This window comes from Abramis brama (assembly GCF_963993115.1).
Source record: "Abramis brama genome assembly, chromosome: 12".
Classification (NCBI taxonomy): Eukaryota; Metazoa; Chordata; class Actinopteri; order Cypriniformes; family Leuciscidae; genus Abramis; species Abramis brama.
The window spans coordinates 18472979-18494585 of NC_139974.1; the positions used below are offsets into that span (position 1 = coordinate 18472979).

The following is a 21607-nucleotide window of genomic DNA, read 5'->3' on the forward strand; positions in this document are numbered from 1 at the left end:
TTACAGCTTGTCCATAACGAACACCATGTTCAAGCATAAGGGTGTCCATCAGTACACGTGGCACCAGGACACCCTAGGCCGTAGGTCGATGATCGACTTTGTAGTCGTTTCATCTGACCTCCGGCCTTATGTCTTGGACACTCGGGTGAAGAGAGGGGCGGAGCTGTCAACTGATCACCACCTGGTGGTGAGTTGGATCCGATGGCGGGGGAGGAAGCTGGACAGACTCGGCAGACCCAAGCGTACTGTGAGGGTCTGCTGGGAACGTTTGGCCGAGTCTCCTGTCAGAGAGATCTTCAACTCCCACCTCCGGCGGAGCTTCGACCGGATCCCGAGGGAGGCTGGAGATATTGAGTCCAAGTGGACCATGTTCTCCACCTCCATTGTCGAAGCGGCCGCTCGGAGCTGTGGCCGTAAGGTCTCCGGTGCCTGTCGAGGCGGCAATCCCCGAACCCGGTGGTGGACACCGGAAGTAAGGGATGCCGTCAAGCTGAAGAAGGAGTCCTGTCGGGCCTGGTTGGCTTGTGGGACTCCTGAGGCAGCTGACGGGTACCGGCAGGCCAAGCGGACTGCAGCCCGGGTGGTTGTGGAGGCAAAAACTCGGGCCTGGGAGGAGTTCGGTGAGGCCATGGAGAAGGACTATCGGCTGGCCTCGAAGAGATTCTGGCAAACCGTCCGGCGCCTCAGGAGGGGGAAGCAGTGCCCTACCAATGCTGTTTACAGTAGAGGTGGGGAGCTGTTGACCTCAACTGGGGATGTCATTGGACGGTGGAAGGAATACTTCGAGGATCTCCTCAATCCCGCTGTCACATCTTCCATTGAGGAAGCAGAGGCTGAGGGCTCAGAGGTGGACTCGTCCATCACCCAAGCTGAAGTCACCGAGGTAGTCAAGAAACTCCTCGGTGGCAAGGCACCGGGGGTGGATGAGATCCGCCCTGAGTACCTCAAGTCTCTGGATGTTGTGGGGCTGTCTTGGCTGACACGCCTCTGCAGCATCGCGTGGCAGTCGGGGACAGTGCCTCTGGGATGGCAGACCGGGGTGGTGGTCCCTCTTTTTAAGAAGGGGGACGGAGGGTGTGTTCCAACTACAGGGGAATCACACTTCTCAGCCTCCCTGGGAAAGTCTATGCCAGGGTACTGGAGAGGAGAATCCGGCCGATAGTAGAACCTCGGATTCAGGAGGAACAGTGTGGTTTTCGTCCAGGCCGTGGAACACTGGACCAGCTCTATACCCTCTACGGGGTGCTAGAGGGTTCATGGGAGTTTGCCCAACCAGTCCACATGTGCTTTGTGGATTTGGAGAAGGCATTCGACTGTGTCCCTCGTGGCAGCCTGTGGAGGGTGCTCCGGGAGTATGGGGTCCGGGGCCCTTTGCTAAGGGCTGTCCGGTCCCTGTACGACCGAAGCAGGAGCTTGGTTCGTATTGCCAGCAGTAAGTCAGACTTGTTCCCGGTGCATGTTGGACTCCGGCAGGGCTGCCCTTTGTCGCCGGTTCTGTTCATAATTTTTATGGACAGAATTTCTAGGCGCAGCCAGGGGCCGGAGGGTGTCAGGTTTGGTGACAACACGATTTCGTCTCTGCTCTTTGCGGATGATGTTGTCGTGTTGGCCTCATCAAGCCAGGACCTTCAGCATGCACTGGGACGGTTTGCAGCCGAGTGTGAAGCGGCTGGGATGAGAATCAGCACCTCCAAATCCGAGGCCATGGTCCTCAGTCGGAAAAGGGTGGCTTGCCCACTTCAGGTTGGTGGAGAGTTCCTGCCTCAAGTGGAGGAGTTTAAGTATCTTGGGGTTTTGTTCACGAGTGAGGGAAGGATGGAACGGGAGATTGACAGACGGATCGGTGCAGCTTCTGCAGTAATGCGGTCGATGTACCGGTCTGTCGTGGTAAAGAAAGACCGGTCAATCTACGTTCCTACTCTCACCTATGGTCATGAGCTTTGGGTCATGACCGAAAGGACTAGATCCCGGATACAGGCGGCCGAAATGAGCTTTCTCCGCAGGGTGGCTGGGCGATCCCTTAGAGATAGGGTGAGAAGCTCGGTCACTCGGGAGGAGCTCAGAGTAGAGCCGCTGCTCCTCCACATCGAGAGGGGTCAGCTGAGGTGGCTCGGGCATCTGTTCCGGATGCCTCCTGGACGCCTTCCCGGGAAGGTGTTCCGGGCGCGTCCCACTGGGAGGAGACCCCGGGGAAGACCTAGGACACGCTGGAGAGACTATGTCTCCCGGCTGGCCTGGGAACGCCTCGGTGTCCCCCCAGAAGAGCTGGAGGAAGTGTCTAGGGAGAGGGAAGTCTGGGGATCTCTGCTTAGACTGCTGCCCCCGCGACCCGGCCCCGGATAAGCGGAAGAAGATGGATGGATGGATGGATGCATACTACTGGCATACTAATGGGGTCCTAAGCTCGGACTCATCTCTTCAATCGGACTCATTTGTTCACCACAGCGGCACAAAATTTGACAAAGTTCACCCCCTCATAATTCTCTATGCAGAAAAAACCCTGATAACATTTGAAAAACCTGTATAAACTTAACACCAAAGAACAATATTAAAGGGGAGGTTCAGGATTTTGGACATCGGACCTCATTTCCAAGTTAGCCTGGGTGTTATTTCTCAGTGGAGACAGTTTTCAACATTTTTCATCCAGTCCTTCCAGTTGCATAGTTCGCCGGTGCTAGGCTAGTGCGAGTCAACGGTATCTGCTAGCCTGCCATTTAAAAACAGTTTTACCCACTCCACAGTACACCAAAATCAAATAAATTAGAACGCCAGACTATCGATGTAAATGTCTGTTGAGAGAATAATGTTAGAAATCAAACTACTCTTGCATCTCAATGATCACATTACATTTACAGGAACTAGTTTCTCAGCAGCGGCAGAATTTTACTGATAGTGATGAGTGTCAGCGGCAGGTAAATACACTTGCGTGATTGTCATGTGGACCGGCTCTCTCGGTTGCCTAGGTAACTTAATATCACTCCGCCGCTGCTGTAGACTGCTAATAAATACAGGGAACAAACTATTGCAATGCGATGAAAGGGTAGTTTGATTTCTAACATTATTCTTTCAACAGACATTTACATCGATAGTCTGGCGTTCTAATTTATTTGCTTTTGGTGTACTTTGGAGTGGGTAAAACTGTTTTTAATGGCAGGCTAACAGATACCTTTGACTCGCGCTAGCCTAGCACCGGCGAACTATGCAACTGGAAGGACTGGATGAAAAATGTTGAAAACTGTCTCCACTGATAAATAACACCCAGGCTAACTTGGAAATGAGGTCCAATGTCCAAAATCCCGAACCACCCCTTTAACTATTGAGCGGTGGTGATGCGTTCATGTAACATGTAAGGGTGGCACTGCCAATAAAAGCTGTCACAAAGAACCGGCAAAAGTAATGGTTATGAATATCGTTAGCCTCATAGCATAATTGCCTATTTAAAATAAATGACTTATAGGCAATTATGCTATGAGGCTAACAATATGTCAAATATAGCAAGGAGACATTTCAATTGTTTATTAATAAACAAGTGTTTTCTGTGTCAGTGTCAGCTGCAAAGATGTTGACAATGCTGACTCGAGATCTTCGCAGTGAACGCGCCAGAGAGAATTTGATTTGTCACCTTGTTACACTTGTGCTGTTCCCGGGTCAAAAATGACCGGCTTACAAAAAATAGCTTATAAATCACTTGTTATGCTGTATTATCACCCAATATTGGATTCAATCTTTTTGTCAACTTGTTCTCTTTCGATAAGGACTGGTTTTATATTTCTATTTGCATCTGATTAATCGTAGGCCTCATTTATTTGAGAGTAGGCATCTAATTTTTTAAGTAAAAAAAAACACATTATTTTTCAATAATTTTGGAAATATTAAAATCTGAAGAAAATTGACACTGTTGATCACACTAGTCTACTTTAATTTTTCTTTTTTGTACAAAATGGCACAGAGTTACACTTGTGGTGTTCCCGGTCAAAAATGACCGGCCTACAAAAAATAGCTTATAAATCACTTTTTATGCTATATTATCACCCAATATTGGATTCTATCTTTTTGTCCACTTGTTCTCTTTCAATTAGGATTTTTTTTTGAATAGAATTATTTTCTATTTGCATCTGATTGATTCATCCAGCTCAGGAAACATCTCCACATTACCTTGTTCAACTCGCTCAGCCCATCTTTCCAGCTTTTTCACAAATGCATAAATTTTCTCATTCATTGTCAGGATGTTTATGTTTGGACCTTGTAATGAAAAATTAAGCATGTTAAGCCTTTCGAATATATACAGGCCAAATAAGCAAGTTTTGACAACCAATCTGGATCTACCAGGTGATGCGCGAATTCAGATTTAGATTCTTTCAACAACAAGTGCACTTCCTCATGCAGTTCGTAATGCAGTTAATTTTTGAGTGCCTTCCCGTGAGATAACCACCGGACTTTGGTATGAAACAGCAGCGGTCTACTGTTTACTGGACGTGATTTTATATGATTTACAATTTTGATTGCACCTTTGAGAACACTGTTACGCTCACTGTCAAGTGCTCTGCTAGCAAGAGACTTGCGGTGAAAGATGAAGTGCGTAAACTTAACATGAGGAGCCACATCTAAAACCTTTGCCTTGAGTCCCTTGTTTTTACCTACCATTGCACCTGCGCCATCAGTACACCAACACAGTTATCCCATGAAAGTCGCATCTCTTTTAGTCTGGTGTCCAGCTTGTTGAAAATGTCACTTCCGGTACAAGTCCCCTCCAGCACTGAGCAGAAGAGCATTTTCTCATGCAGTTTTCCATCAAATGTGTATCTGATGAATGCCAGCAACTGAGAAGAATTAGAAACATCAGTAGATTCGTCAACCTGTAACGCAAATTTCTTTCCATTTAGCCTATCAATCAATTGACTCTCATTGTCTTTTGAAATATCATGAATACGGCAAGCTATTGTGTCATTCGACAATAGGACAGTCATAAGCTCACTTGCAATTTTCTCGCCATGCATGGCCCCAGTGGCGGTTCTACATTGAATTACACCCTGGGCGAGACCCCCTTCGAGATACCTTTATCTTTCGCTCGTATCTAAATTGGGCACCTGATGGCTTTGACCTTTCTTGTCCATCTCTTATTTGGCACTCGACATCGACAATCAACAGATTTCCCCTGATCCCCCCATACCAACTGTCACTCACGAGTCACGACCAGAAGTCAAGACTAAACCAATTCACCTTGGTGGTGGTGACCTAGATTATAGAAAACCGCTTCGCGGCGCAGATTTTTTTATTCCGCTCGTGCCGGCGGCGCCGCCCCCCCAAAAATGCCGCCCCGGGCGATTGCCCGGTTCGCCCGTGCCTAAAACCGCTACTGCATGGCCCAACACATAGCCACAGCTGCGGGCTTTATCAAGGTTTCCCCGATCGTGTGTGGCTTTTTGGACTGTGCTATCAGGTATGCAACTTCACAAGATGCCTTCAGAGCATTAGCAGTAATTTCGGTTTGTTGTGCGAGTGTGCATTTTTGAATCTGTAATTCCTTCTCTTTTCTGCGAAAAAAAAGTCTATAGGTTTTTCAACACAAGTAGGGTGTCTTCTCTCCAAATGTCTCTACATTTTTCCAGGCTTCATACTTTCATGGGCAAGCACTTCGTAACAGATTACACACTGAGAGTGATGTGATGTATGCTTGCAAGTTTTGCATATGAGACCGTTATAGTGCCGTTATGAGACCGTTATATATATTCCATAGTTATAGTGCTGGGAATGTTGGAAAATGTTCGGGGGCGCACGTTTGAAAACACAGAGTAAAGTTGTGGTCAAAATACAGACATTCCGTCTCACGTGTATTCTTTTGAATAGATACATCACAGGAAAATTGGCAAAGAGGATAAAGTTTTGCTCACATTATGGCGCTTATTGGAAATATATGCGAGTTTGTTCCGAAAGTAGAGTCTTGGTCGGTCACAATGTCTTACAAAGACATTAAAAGTTTACTTTAAAGAATCATTTTGAGCCAAAGCCGTTGCTGATTGCAGAAAGATTCCGTTTTAATCCTTCCAATCAAAGAGCTGATGAGATGGTGACGGAATATGCAGCGGAGCTGAAACAGTGTGCTGTGAGTTGTGAGTTCGGAGCAACGCTGGACGAGGCATTGCATGACCGTTTCGTAAGTGGAATCCGCAATGAAGCCTGCCAACGGCGACTGTTGTCAGAATCTAATCCGACGTTTGCACGTGCGTTTGAGATCGCATTGAGTATGGAGATGGCGGAGAAAGACACACAGCAGCTGAGAGGGCTTGACTCGAGCTCGGGTGTAGTGCATAAAGTGGATGCGTGGGCGCGAGCAGCGCAACATTCCGATCACAGAGGGAAAAAGTGCTATAGATGTCATGGCACAGATCACAACCCTCAGGTATGTCATTTCAAGGATGCAAAATGCCATAATTGTGGTAAAACTGGCCACATCAAAAGGGCTTGCAGAGGAAAAATGGAAGCTGGGAAAAGTAATCATTATGTGGAGAAAAACACTAAGTATGTGGGGGTAGAGGAAGCTGAGTTGCCCATGTTTTCGCTACTAAGTGATGAGAACGGCAAAAAGGTAATTCATAGAGGCATTTAAAGTAAATGGCAAAGAAATTATTATGGAAATTGATACCGGCGCGGCCGTGAGTATCATATATGAGAAACTATTTCAAGCTGCGTTCTCAAAAGAGCCACTAGAGGTCGCCGGAGTCAAGCTTAAAACGTACACAGGAGAGATTATGCCTGTGTTGGGACAGTTTCAAGCTAATGTGAGCTACGAAAAACAATGTGAATTGCTACTTGTAATAGTAGTAAAAGGGGAGGGGCCAGCTCTGTGTGGCAGAAATTGGCTACAAAAGCTCACCTTGAACTGGAAAAAAATTAAACCTGTCAGTCAAGTGCATCAAGCAAAGTCCCTTGAAGAGGTGCTCCAGAAGAATGGCTTGAGAGTGAAAAAATCAAAATGTGAGTTTGGGAAAAAGCTAATTGAATATCTATGATTTGTGCTAGACAGCCAGGGCTTTCATCCATCTCCAGACAAAGTTGCTGCAATCCAGGATGCACCAGCACCCACCTGTGTGAAGGAGCTGAGAGCATTTATTGGTTTGGTCAACTATTATGGACGTTTTTTGCCCAACCAAAGTACAGTGGCAGCTCCCCTCTACAGACTGTTGAGAGATAATGTACCATGGGAACGGAAGCAGTCAGAGCAAAGAGCTTTTGAAAAATGTAAAGACTTGCTTACGAACGAAAGGGTTTTGGTACATTATGATCCAAGTCTACCACTCACCTTTGCTTGCGATTCTTCAGCCCATGGGATTGGAGCAACACACCATGCCCACTGGAGAGGAAGTCCTGTGGCTTATGCCTCATGAATGCTGGCGCCTGTGGAGAAAAAGTATTCGCAAAAAGAAAAAGGGGTTGGCGCTCATCTTCGGGGTAAAAAAAATTCAAGATGGTGACTGACCATAAACCTTTGTTGACTTTGTTCAGAGAGCATAAAAGTCTACCCACCATGGCAGTGGCCAGGATTCAAAGATGGGCAATCATCCTTTCAGCTTATGACTACCATATTGAATTCTGTCCCTCAGAGAAACACAGTAATGTAGACGGCCTTTCGCATGTTCCCCTGCTGGACACGACTGATGTGGGCACAGCCGCCTTGTCAGAAAATATTCATGCACTAATAGCTGAACACTTCGAACAAGCTCCCTTGAATGCGGACCAGGTGGCACGTGTAACACGCAGAGTCAAGGTGTTATCCAAAGTCCTGAAGTATGTCATGGAGGGTTGACCGATGGATGTGGATGAAAGTTTGAAAGCTTACCACTCACGCAGATATGAATTGTCTGCAGAGAGAGGATGCGTGCTCTGGGGCACCAGGGTGATAGGCTAATACCTTATAAACTGAGAAAGTGTGCTGAAAGAACTGCATGTCGGTCATCAAGGGATAGTAAAGATGAAAACTCTTGCCTGCAAATATGTGTGGTGGCCTAAAGTGGATGCAGATCTGGAGCAGGTTAGCAGAGCCTGTGAGCCATGCCAGATGGAACAAAAGGCTCCACGTCAGGTTCCGTTACACCCTTGGGAGTTTCCAGGTCAAAGTTGGAAAAGACTACACATAGACTTTGCAGGTCCTTTTCTAGGACACACATTTATGATACTTGTGTATGCATACTCAAAGTGGCTGGAGGTGTTTATAATGCCTAACCTCACCTCACAAGCTACCATCGCAAGACTGAGGAGGTTGTTTGCGGCATACGGACTTCCGGAGCAAATTGTCACAGACAATGGAACACAATTTACGTCTGAGGAGTTCAAAAACTTCCCAACGGAACTTTACCAATGGCCTTGCAGAAAGGTATGTGCAGACATTTAAAAGCGGAATAAAGAAACTTGCACACTTGACAATGGACTTGGAAGACAAGATCTCTCTTTTCCTAATGCAGTATCGCACTACTCCAAACTGCACTACAGGCTAATCGCCAGCAGATCTTTTTCTTAATAGACATGTGCGCACTCGCCTGGACTTTGTTCATCCAGATGTCACTGTTCGCAGGAAGCAATACCTGCAGAAGTTATATTATGACCAACGTTCTGTGGAGAGGTATTTTTCTGCAAAGGATGCAGTGTACCTCCATAACACCACAGGAGGGGGGAACAAATTGATTCCAGGTGTGATAGTAAAGCAGACCGGGCCAGTGTCTTACAAGGTTCAGGGACGAGACACAGATGTCACTTTCAGGAGACATGGTGACCAGTTGAGACCCCGGGTTGTAGAGGATGAGCTTGTTAAAGAGACTGATTGTTCAGGGACTGACACTCCGATTCAACCCTGTGCACCAGAGGAAATGCAAGCAGTCCCTGAGCCTTCTCAAGAGGACTGTGGAGGGGTTACAGGGGTGGCTCCGAGTCCACGTCGCTCATCCAGAAGTAGAAAACCACCAAAACCTGTTTTGACCTGTAATACATGAAACACACACCCATTGCAATAGCACTACGGTATAGGACTGTTATGGTCTTATATATAAATACAAAGCTTATTTTGTTCTATGATGTTTTTTGGAGAGAAAAAAAAAGTAACTGTTATGTTGTTGGTAAAACCAATAATGTTTTGTGCCATGCGCGGATTTCAGTGTGAATCTGAATGCACCTTGTTTAAAAAGGGGGGTAATGTGATATATTGTATGCTTGCAAGTTTTGCATTTGAGACAGTAGAGATTCCGTAGTTATAGTACGGAGCCCGGGAAGTCACCTGTGGGAGAAAAAAAAACAATCCGTGGCGACGGTTTGGCAATCCGTCCGCTCAGTTTATAAACCGTACTCACGAATTCTCAAACTGTTCCCTCGGTTTAACAAATCGTGCCCACGGATTAATAAACCGTACCCACGAGTATCTAATCCGTGCTCTCAGATTTGTAAACCGTGCCTTCAGTTTTTGTAATCTGTACCCACAAATTCATAAACCGTGCCCACGCTTTCGTAATCCGTTCCCACGGGTTTGTAAACTGTACTCACGGATTTGTGACTCGCCCTCATTTTAGAAGAACACGTTGTTAACGAATCTTATTGTATAGTGTTTTATTGAATATTAAGTGGAATACATCAAATTGACATACGTCTGCATGCTTAAAGTGATTGTCAATTGTAGGGGTATGGGTGGAATATACGATTTAATATGAATGACGTGCATCAAAATCTTGTTTACTTGTGATATAATTTTAGCACTTTATTATTATTTTCTAACCTGTATTATGACTGATATTTGACGAATTGCCTTGTTAATTTTTTTGTAAGTTTTGGACAAAATATGTAGCCTAAAATGTAATATGAATAATTATAATAATAATAATAATAATAATAATAATTATTATTATTATTATTTGAGTTAATAACTATAAATGAGTTCACTAGACAGTAATATGTTTATCATAAAATAATTTATGAATGCTTTATTTTTAAGCAAAAATTATGCAAAAAATGTAGGCCTATTTTATCCAAAACTGTAAAAGGTTAGGTTATAGCCTATAATAATAAAACATTGATAAATTATTTGATGACAAACATATTACTGTATTACTAAGTTAACTCGTTTATAGTTCATTTATAACTTAAATAATAATAATAATAATAATTATTATTATTATTATTATTATTATTACATTTTAGGCTATATATTTAAAAGACGCTTTTGTCCAAAACTTACAAAAAAATGAACAAAGCAATTCGTCAAATATCAGTCATAATACAGGTTAGAAAATAATAATAAAGTGCTAAGATTATCACAAATGAACAAAATATTTTGATGCACGTCATTCATATTAAATCGTATATTCCACCCATACCCGCTACAATTGAGAATCACTGTAAGCATTCAGACGTATGTCAATTTGATGTATTCCATTAATATTCAATAAAACAATATACAATAGGATTCGTTAACAACGTGTTCTTCTAAAATGAGGGCGAGTCACAAATCCGTGAGTACAGTTTACAAACCCGTGGGAACGGATTGCGAAAGCGTGGGCACGGTTTATGAATTTGTGGGTACAGATTGCAAAAACTGAAGGCACGGTTTACAAATCTGAGAGTGCGGATTAGAAACTCGTGGGTACGGTTTATTAATCCGTGGGCACGATTTGTTAAACCGAGGGAACAGTTTGAGAATTCGTGAGTACGGTTTATAAACTGAGCGGACGGATTGCCAAACCGTCGCCACGGATTGTTTTTTTTTTCCCTACAGGTGACTTCCCGGGCTCCGTATTATAGTGCTGGGAATGTTGGGAAATGTTCGGGGACGCGCGTTTGCGCAGATAAAAAACACAGAGTAAAGTTGTGGTCAAAAGACAGACATTCCGTCTCACGTAGGGCTGCACGATTAATCGTATTTGAATCGCGATAACGATATCTGCCTCTCTCGATTAATTTAAAAAAATCGTCGCGATATTTGCCCGCTCGTTTTTTATCCTGAAAACGCTTTTTTTATTAGACATTTGCATTATCTTGCATTGTTAACAAGTCCCCACTAGCATTGATGTTTGTGGTTGCCAGATCTAAATAGCTTTAATCTCCCAAATCACCCAAACAGAGCTTTTCTCTTACATTTTATTCCCAGTGTTTTACTTAATCGGTGCGCGCGCTCTACACTGCGGAAAAACCACTGATCTCCACAGCGATATTCTGTTTGCATGAAATTGTTTTACAGCCAGTCTGTTTCTTCACAAGCCACTTGTGCTGTTTGTGTGACTAAATCTGTTTCTAAATGAGTTTCACTGTTCTATTTTTTTAAGTTTAAGTTTTTACCAGTTTTCATGATGTGAATCAGTTGAAAACGACAGCCACTGACCGTTATCAGTGTGTATTAACAAGTAGACTATTTTTCTTTGCAGTACGAATTTGCTGAGCGATCTGGATCTGTACTTTGTCTCATTTGCAACCGAAATGTGTCGCTTAGAAGATCTAATGTGAAGACCCATCACAAAGCGCTCATCTAACGTTAAATCATGCCATTTGTATTGACTTGCTGTCTGAGGAAGTTGTCATAGTTGGTTAAATGAAGTCTGATGGTTTGAAATTAGCACCCGCCAACCCGCCAAATTGGGCTAAAAATTTACTTTGGCGGGTAAAACACTGTCAAATCACTGGCCAATTTGGCATGTTATTACATTTACTCACTTTGCTGGGGAAATTCGTGTAAGCCAAATCTGCGCGGATTTTGCGCAAATACTCGTGAGTCATCATGATCTATTAAATACAGTGTATTGCGCAGAATCTGCACATTTCTGGCTAACTTGAACACACGTCACTACACAACAGATAACGGTGCGCTTGTTCACTTGCATTGAAGCAATAGCGTAGATTAAAAAGCATTTGGTTAACAGAAAAGACATTGATATTTTACAACATCCTACATGTTCTTTGTACTGTATTGATCTGTCCACCTAAAACACATTTTTGGTAAAAAATATGAGAATGAATGAAGAAGGGAGGAGATATCTGGATGACAGGATTTTGTTTGAATAAGAAATTGAATGTATGAAATCCAAATTTGAATATAGCCTTATATAAATAAGCTGTGAAATTTCTTTTTTTTTGGCTAGTAGAATAATAATAATAATAATAATAATAATTATAATTCATTACATTTATATAGCGTTTTTCTCGGCACTCAAAGCGTTTTACATGGAAGGGGGGAATCACCTCAAGTAGAAGTTCTGAATGGCCCGTAACTTAAATTTTGTAACCAAAATGGCCGGTGGGTGAAAGTTAATTTCAGACCCTGTTTTATATATATAAACCATTAACGGTCTCTTCCTTTCTCTGTGGTTTCTCAAATGAGAATAATCGTGATTATCGCGATTATAATTTTGAGCAAAATAATCGTGATTCAGTTTAACCATTATCGTGCAGCCCTAGTCTCACGTGTATTCTTTTGAATAGATACATCACACTGAGGATGGTCCACGTCGTTGACAGTAAAGCAAGTGAATCCATACTTTATGAATTCCTCTTGATATTTCCGATGTTTCCTACATCGGTCAGAAGGGGTCTTGCTCTTGTGTTTAGTAGAGGTAGGCCTCAGGCGATTCAGGCAGACTGTCCACAATTTCCTCAAAATTTTTGACCTTGCGAATTACAAATTCATCCATTCTTGCAGTTGCAGTTTCCACGTGCAGTTGCGTGCTGTATTGATAACTAGCGATCAGTCGCCGCACGGTGACGTCATATCTTAGAGTCAAGAAATATTATTTAACTTTTTTTTAAAACCCAATAGTCACTTCTGTCTTTAGAAATCAGAAAATAATTATTTGTAATCTTAACTTTTAACATTGAAAAATATTTCTTGTAATCAGAAAATACAGAAATTTTTGTGGGGGGAGAGGTACGATTTTCGAACAATCATCGAATATTATTTTGCTTGATATGCCAATCCTTAATATTTGGTGTTTTAAATGCCTGTTTGAGGTCTCTGTGAAAGTTTTAAAGCAGTCTTTTAGTGACGCTTTCAGAGTGCTCACGTCCGTAACGGAGAACTGTCACGTCCGTAACATTGTTTTTTCCTCATAAATGCGAACATGAAAAATAAAATAAAATGAATATTTTATGTTCTGTGGAGAGCCAACCCTTCTTCATCCGGTGGGTATTACTTTTGGTTTGCGCAGTGTAATTCACAGAATTACTCAAAAATATTTTGCCACCTAAAAGTTAAAGATTTTTTGTGTCAAGTAAATTCAATAAATTCAACATGTATTGGGATCTGAAAATACAAAAATGCACCTGTTTTCTCTACATTTTGTGTGGGTTTTATTATATGACAGGTGGTTGGCTATAGACCTTGGTCAGGGTAGATGCCATTTTGAATTTTACTTGGATGAAAACGAGGCTGTGAAGGACAGACCTAGAATCCTTAAAGTGGCATGCAGTGTGTATAAAGGTCATAGGTTGAAATAACTTTCAAAACTGTTTTGGAGTTTTTGTCTATTGAATGTTTTTTGGAAAGATGAGCTGAGCCATTGTACAGTCCATTGAACACACTGTACTTGTATCCCTATACAGCCTTGTTTTTCATGTTGAATATTTTGTGGATGAAATATTCATGGATGAATATTTTGTTTTGGGTCTTCCCTGCCTGCCTTCCCTGCATAAACCTGCTACACAAGCCACACCTGCATAAACCATATTTCCATATGTAAATTTACCATAGTAAAAAGCTATAGCAGTAATTGTTATATAAATAAAAGAAAAATAAATAAGTATTATTTTTCACAGTGTGGACATGGGCTCTGGATTTTTTACTAACCCCACCACAAAAAAAAAAAAGTTGTAGTTGTAGTTTTGATGTGAAGTTAACTACTGCTTCGAAAATGTTAGAAACATTATTATTCTTTTGGTCTTGAAATTAGACGGGGCTGTCACTTTAAGTTTGAAAATCGTTTGCACAATCGATCGGACCAACCAACAAGTTTTGAAAACGAAAATAGGGAATCGATTTAAACGGCCCTCTCGGAGCGCGTCCAGCTTGTCACGATAAGCCCGCAGCGAACGCACGTCTCACATCAACTGCAGACTCTGACAAACACACATAACAGCAAATTATACTTCTGCATAATGTGTCTCTTTTTACTACAAAAATGTGAATTCTGCAGTATATGCATACAGATACAGATTCGGGCTACGGGCTACAATCGCCTACATAGGCGAAATTTGTTTGACATTTATAATCGTAAACACAGCCATGTTGAAGCCTGCAGTAATGTTTTTCATTGATGTTATGGCAGTCCACTCTGCTTATTGTTTTTCGAGAATGTTGCACTCCTGTTTGTCATTGTGCACGAAACTTCATGCCAATAAATCATCGGAAAAATTGCTGACTTGTGCGCGTCTCAAGCGCCCTCTTTACATTCGTCCTAATGCCTGTTAGTTGTCCGTGGATTTGCCTATATTTGCCGTTTAAAATGGAAACATCTTTAGACATGGAAAATCGATTTTACAATCGATTCAGTGAACACTTATGTCTCAAAAATCGAACAGGATTTTTTCACAAAAGTGACAGCCCTATTGCCACCGTGTTTTTAAAAAAAATCATTACTTTCATTACCACAGCAAGAAAAGTAGTCTAATGTGAGACTTCTCACAAACTTCTCAAGCTTACTTAAGACAGTTGCCAATTACAAGCAATAGGATAAATAAATACAATAGATCAACGGTACTAATTAAATGAAACGGTGCTTTAGGTTTTTCAGTTAGGTTTATACTAATGAAATACTACTAGATTTAATAAAGTAAAAATGTGCATCGATTCTTATCCACCATTTTCCTAATAGTGCAACAGATTAGTAAAAAAAAATCGTTCACTTTGGTATAAAAGTATGAAATTTGGCACAGATACTCTCTAAGGGCCACTATTTTGGAAAAAGGCGTTGGCCACTCAAAAATTCAATATGGCGGCCATCTTGAAAAATGCTATTTTTCATCTTGAAAAATGCTATTCAATGCTTATTATATCAATTATTCAAACAGTGATCCAAGCATAAAATTTGATACAAATACTCTCTAAAGGACGTTAAAGTCCAACTGAAATCAAAATTTACCCTATTTACTTTGTTAGCGCATATTACTAGTCTTGTGGTGAAAAAATAATCCGTGTAAATTAATACACAGAAAAAAATTGTTTGCCGTCGTAATCTTTAATCAAAGTCTGAAAAGTTACTTCCGGTCTGGAATGGCGTTTCTTCTCTGATGATGTCAGTTTGACGACTTGGGTTGGGAAACGCTTAACCACTCCCCTCAAACCGCTAGTCTGCTATGAGCAGAGATGGAGAGGAGCAGCGCTAGAGTAAAACCCTGCCCTCTGTTCAATATTCCTTTTCACTGGGAAATGCGTCACAACACTGGAGAAAAGTCGTTTGCAACTTCCGGTTCACGCGGACTTTAATGGAAAAAGATGCTTGTATAATGAGCCTACTGCATTTTAGATTATGGGAGGCACTTCCGGTTTGGGGAAGTTCCACTCAAAAAGACGGAAACGAATCATTTCAAATTATAAGGTTTGGCTACAAATAATCCTTTTCCATAGGTCTAACGAGACTGTATTATAAGGAGAATAATAATCAAGCTTTAGTGGTTATTCATGGTCCGTTGTAGTAATTTGTTAATACTTTTATACTTTTAAATTTCCTTTTAGCCTAATATTTGATGGTTGAAGTGTGAGTAATGTCATCTCATTGTACCCAGTTTTTGAAAATGCTTATTTGCTTTCATAGAGCGAACATTTCGCTGATTGCTTAGTTTAACGGCAGTTACTCCTATAATTCACACAAGCGTCATGTGGCGTAGGAAAAAGGTGGATTAAAGCTACTAAGTTATTCAGTCAAGAGCAGTTTGGGATTTCCTCTGTTTTTTATTGTTGTTGTAATTTTATAATCTTAAGGCAGAATAAAACTTAAAACTTTCATCAGTTGCCTGCTGTTTTTAAAAACCTTCTTGAATGGCTTGATAATGCTTAGATTTTTTAATTCACAATTTCACAGATTCCTGAGTTAACAAAAAGTTCAGTGAGCATGAGGGACCCGAAGAGGGTGGAACAGATATTGACATCCATGAGAAATGCTGGATCCAGCACACTACAGGTAATTATGGCTTCTTTATAATTGATGGATGCTTTTGTGTTTCAATAAATGTTCCAAATATTGGTAAGGTCAAAGCCAGGCAGAATGTTCAAGAAGTAGGATTGGTGCATGCAGGATAAATGACTGGGTAACAAAAATGGCAGTGCCTAGCAAAGAACAAAAAAACGTTAAAAAGACGCTTTCCCACTGTCAGGCTCTCTTTGCTTTATCATTCCATTCCATGCTGATCTGGCCCAGCCGGTACTGAGATGCCCAATAGCCCATAAATGTCACATTTAAAATTTTCCTCCACTGTATTTATCATTAAGACACCCTACGAAATCTTTGGATTCTCTTTTAGCGTGCTTAAATTATATTAAAAACTGGATGGCGAACAGAGGTCATTGTTTTCGGCCAGCCAAATGACTGTACTAAGGTCCTTTTAGATATGAGCCCATTGTTTTGGCCAGCCAAATGACTGTCATAAGGTTCTTTTAGATACGAGCCCATTGGCATCTTACTTTAAAACGTCTGTAAGAGATTTAGGCTTCCTAATAGATAGGGGTGGAAAGGATCGTAGTTGATCCGTACGGACCAGGCCCCATGGTTCCATGTGATTCGCGGATTAACTGCTAAATTTAACCATCATAAAGTGTAAGTTTATAATTTGGACGTGTTTTGTCTTGCCAATTTACACATTCAAACAATTTTAAATGTGGAAGAGGCAAAAATTGGGACTTGCGCGTTATCTTTGCGCACACTCGAAGCCGCACATGCACACAGAGAGGGAGAGGGGGAGAGAGGCGTGTTTCAGATAGCTTTCGAACACCGAATTGATTCCTCTTTTGCCTTTCCTTGCCCTTGAACGGACACAAACACAAAATTATGTCAAAATACCCGTCTTGGCAAGTATTCTCTCGTTTATATCATAAGTGAACAGTTGAGAAAGTAATGTTTGGATGTTTGTCAGTTTTTTTCGGTCGGTGCAGTCGTTCTTAAAGTGACAGCAGACACCAAATATTCCTACTGTTTTCTGTGTCATTAATGTTAATAACATGACAAATTTACAGCTTTAACAAAGATACAACTATAATTAATTTCTACAGTGTTATTTTACATTTTGGCTTAATTATTAATTTCTGTACCTGAATACTATTGTTAGACTTTAAATTTGTTATTTAGTATTCATCTCTGCTTGTAATTTGTGTATTTCTTCTTATTTTGTTCACGTTTTAAATAATGTGTGAACTTTATCAGTTAGGCTAGTAGTTTTTGATGTAGTAGAACTTCAAGTGAGCTTTAAGTAAAGTTACCACCCCCCCATATATATATCGGTGCTGGTTATATAGGCCTAACTATATTGGTGGAGATATAGGTGCTGGTTATGTTACTTTTTTTAAATTATTTGATATTTTATTTTCTACGAGTATCCCGTTTCAAGATTTTTTTAAAGACAAGATCACAAAAGTTAATAAAGACAAAGGAGGAAGTTTTGAAAGTGCAAGACAGACAGAAACAACAACATGAAAGACTGCTCGTGCCAATTAATAATTGCCGGCGATCTAGCACATCAGCTGTTTTTTTATTGTTCTGCATTCCAACTGCCTCGGGATTAATGGTATTTTGCACTTGACAAAATACCTGACAGCATTCCGTTTCCTGGTGCTATTTTGCAGTTTCAGAAAACAATTCCGTCACAGACCAGGAAAAACCTAGTCTAAAGTCAGTGGCGAATTATTCAGATGCTATTTTAAGGGTGCATGCTTGGCCATAATGTAGGCATAAATCTAGCTTACAAATTTACCCAAATTATTATACGCCTGTTAAAACGAAGCTAATTTGGATGGGTTTCTCCCATCCCCAGACAATGTCACTTACGGCCCTGGCGAGAACGTTGGTCTTCTCGGCTGTGAACCGCTCCTGGCTTGTGCCTGGCAAATCCGCCATTAAGCAATCCGCCATGGAACAAGCGCACCTGCTTTTAAAGGGAATGTGAGATGACGCTCTGATTGGTTTATTTCACGTTACGCCCAAACCACACCTATGAGTAATGTAGCTACTTCAGACCAACCCATTTTAGATTTGCGTCGGGCGCAAGAGTCATTTATCCCACCGGTATAATAGCAACAGCGCCCACAAGATCCCACAAAGTTACTTGCGTTTCGTGTTTGATACTTGCGTTTCAGATTGTTAAAATAGGGCCCTTACATTTTGTGTTTGCTCCATCCATGCAATAAATGCGTGCCCTTGAATAAGCAGGGTTTTACTTCAACTGCTCAGGTATTGCCAATGGTATGACCCATTTCCTTAAAACTTCAGTTAATTATCTTATAGAAAATAATGGCAATGAAAGCGTATTATTTCAACACAGCAGGAGTGATCACGCAATGTCTTAGAAGCTTTATCAATGGCTTGAGCGGTTTGACTCAGCACTATCTGTCTCGATAGAGAGCTTTCATCTGCTCATATGAATAGCAGTGGCCGTCCTGAGGAGAGCACAAACGTGGGCTTCTCAAAAATGTCAATGAGAGCTATGGACGGAGCACAACGCAATCCAGTGAAAGGCGGTAAAGAGTGCAGCGCTGCACATAGAATCTGTGACTGATAATTGATTGAAATCAATGATGATTGATACATTTCAAATGATACCAAACATGTGCAATACTGTATGATAATTATTCACATTAAACCATATCGATTTTTGGGTGAATTTCAGGTGATCTCAACATGATAGAAAGAGGGAATGGGGGGTCAAGGGAAAAATATGTAGATTAGGATTGCTTAGGTGAGACTTGCATCTCGAATGATGGTGCTAGTTTCACAAGAGAGACTTAAAATGTTAATTTCAAAAAAGGTCATTTGTCTTCCCAGTGAGTGGTCATTCCTCAAGTAGACTACCTGGCATTTATCTAATTTCTTACACTATTGAGTACAGTGCTTGAATGTAATGACATGGGAATTTGATTGGGTTTTTGTTGTTTATGTTGTAGGTGATCTCAGATTTTGATATGACTCTTACCAGGTTTGCCTACAATGGCAAACGCTGTCCTACCTGCCATAGTGAGTACAACAATCACTAATATTTATTTTAGTGTTATATGTCTAGGTTCCAGATTTACTAAACAGGGCAAATTAGCGTGAGAGCACAAAAACAAAAAAGCGCAGATGGGAGTGGAAGGTTCTGTGTGTGATTTACTGACTACATGCAAATTAAAGGACACAGACGCAGTCAGATCTTTTCCATAGTGACCAACACAATCTATCAAGAGCAGCACAAATTATCATCTGGTTAAGACAGGTTTTTTTGGCGGTAAATAATGGCGCAAATACCAGTAAATTGACTAGTGCAAACCTTAGTAAATCACCTTGCGTGATACATTTAAATACTCTTCTCCCATAAACTTTGTGTCTGAAAGGGAAACTCCTACAAATACAAATGCAATAAGGTCAGCTGCTAAAATAACCCTGTCCACACCTTTTCAGCGCTAACTTTTCACTTTGTGTCTTTAGTAAATCCTGACAGTTTTTTTTAATGTTGGTGCAAGCTGGTTAGTAAATCTGGCCCTAACAGTCAACTAGTCAGTTAGTGAGGTTGAGTAGTTTTAGAATTGTTTTCTTATTTATTGTTGACACTACAGCATGTTATATGCTTTAGCTATTAGACTGTTTGCTCAGTAAAACACTTGGTGTAAAGTTGTCTCTTTAAATTCATAATTGTTAACCACTGGTGCTTCAGCCATACACATTCAGACAAATGTCTTTGGCCATAAGTTTTGACTCCTGTGTTCACTCTATGCTCCAACCAAATGTTTGAAAAATGTGAAACCATGCATCCTATTTTAAAAAAATTACTTTTTCACATCCCTATTACTAATGCACAATTGCAGAAAATGTACGTTGACATGCAAAAATGTTTTTAGCTAAGCAAAATTATTGTCACGTGCATCTCTCATTCGCTCTAAATATATGGTTAAGTGATAAAACATTAAGCACAGTATGCTAGATTAAGGCTGCAAGACTTTAAACACTGGCAAAATGTTCTCTGGACAGTTTTTCTCACTGTCTTGTCTGCTCTTTTTTTTTTTTTTTTTTTTTATATAATTTCAGTAAAATTTCTCATTTGATGTTTTGTATAAATACATGTCAAATCTAACATTAATGTTAACACAAATAAACTTTAGAAAATGAATGTTAAATCATTTAATGTTTCATGGATTGCCCCTCTGTTGATAAAATGGATAATAAATGATCTGCTTTCAGATATATTGGAGAATAGTAAACTCATCAGTGAAGACTGCAAAGACAAGGTGAGAAAGCAGATCTTTTTCAAAATTAAAGTCCAGCTGAAATCAAAATTGACCCTATTTACTTTGTTAGCGCATATTACTAGTCTTGTGGTGAACAATTAATCCATGCAAGTTAAAACACAGAAAAAAATTGTTTGCCGTCGTAATCTTTAATCAAAGTCTGAAAAGTTACTTCTGGTCTGGAATGGCGTCCCTTCTCTGATGACGTAGGTTTGAGGACTTGGGTTGGGAAACCCTTAACCACTCCCCTCAAACCGTTAGTCTGCTATGAGTGAGAGATGGAGAGGAGGAGCGCTAGAGTAAAACCCTGCCCTCTGTTCAATATTCCGTTTCACTGGGAAATACGTCACAGCACTGGAGAAAAGTCGTTTGCAACTTCCGGTTCACGCGGACTTTAACATTTTGAGCAAACATTCAGTTTTCACTTGGAGATTTTTGTGTAATTATAACTTGATATTTAACTGTTATGTGTTTGTGAGAATTAAGGACATCGGGGTAATCCCAAGGGAATTAGAGGCTACGTTGTCATATTTATTTGTTTTAGTCATGTGACTTTCCCCCCACTAATCTGATGCGTTTATGAACATCAAAGTAATAGCAGTAAATGCAAAAACACAAAAAAAGAGTTGATTATTGATTTTAGTCCATACTAGGTCTCAGAATTTTTTTATATGTATTATTTATTCCGTCCTTCGGAAGAGACATTAAACCGAGGTCCTGACTCTCTGTGGTCATTAAAAATCCCATGGCACTTCTCGTAAAAGAGTAGGGGTGAAACTCTGGTGTCCTGCCCAAATTCCCTTTTGGCCTTTATCAATCATGGTCTCCTAATAATCCCCATCCACTGAAGTGGCTTGATCACAGTCTCGTATAGGCGGTGTGTGGTGAGCGCCCTGGCGTCGTTGTACTGTGACTGCCGCTGCATCATCCAAGTGGATGCTACACACTGGTGGTGGTTGAGGAGAGACCCCTGATATGATTGTAAAGCGTGATATTATATATATATATATATATATATATATATATATATATATATATATATATATATATATATATATATATATATATATATATATATAAGAAAATTTTTTTATTTATATGTAAAATATTTATATATAATAGAAATTATATATAAATATATATACAGTATATACACACCGGCGGCGCCAGGGGGGGTCTTGG

General features: G+C 40.8%; 1 protein-coding gene across 2 annotated transcripts in view; it reads left to right on the forward strand.

The window, feature by feature from the left end:
* The window catches only part of LOC311093865 (cytosolic 5'-nucleotidase 3-like), a 104854-nt gene that overhangs the window by 12102 nt on the left and 71145 nt on the right, over positions 1–21607 (forward strand). The window contains exons 2-4 of one of the 2 annotated variants that reach the window (XM_084131490.1): positions 16041–16139; positions 19109–19178; positions 20379–20425. In XM_084131490.1, coding sequence (XP_083987616.1) covers positions 16041–16139; positions 19109–19178; positions 20379–20425 — 216 coding nt within the window. The remainder of the gene's footprint in view (positions 1–16040; positions 16140–19108; positions 19179–20378; positions 20426–21607) is intronic. The other variant, XM_084131491.1, reaches the window with a different exon arrangement.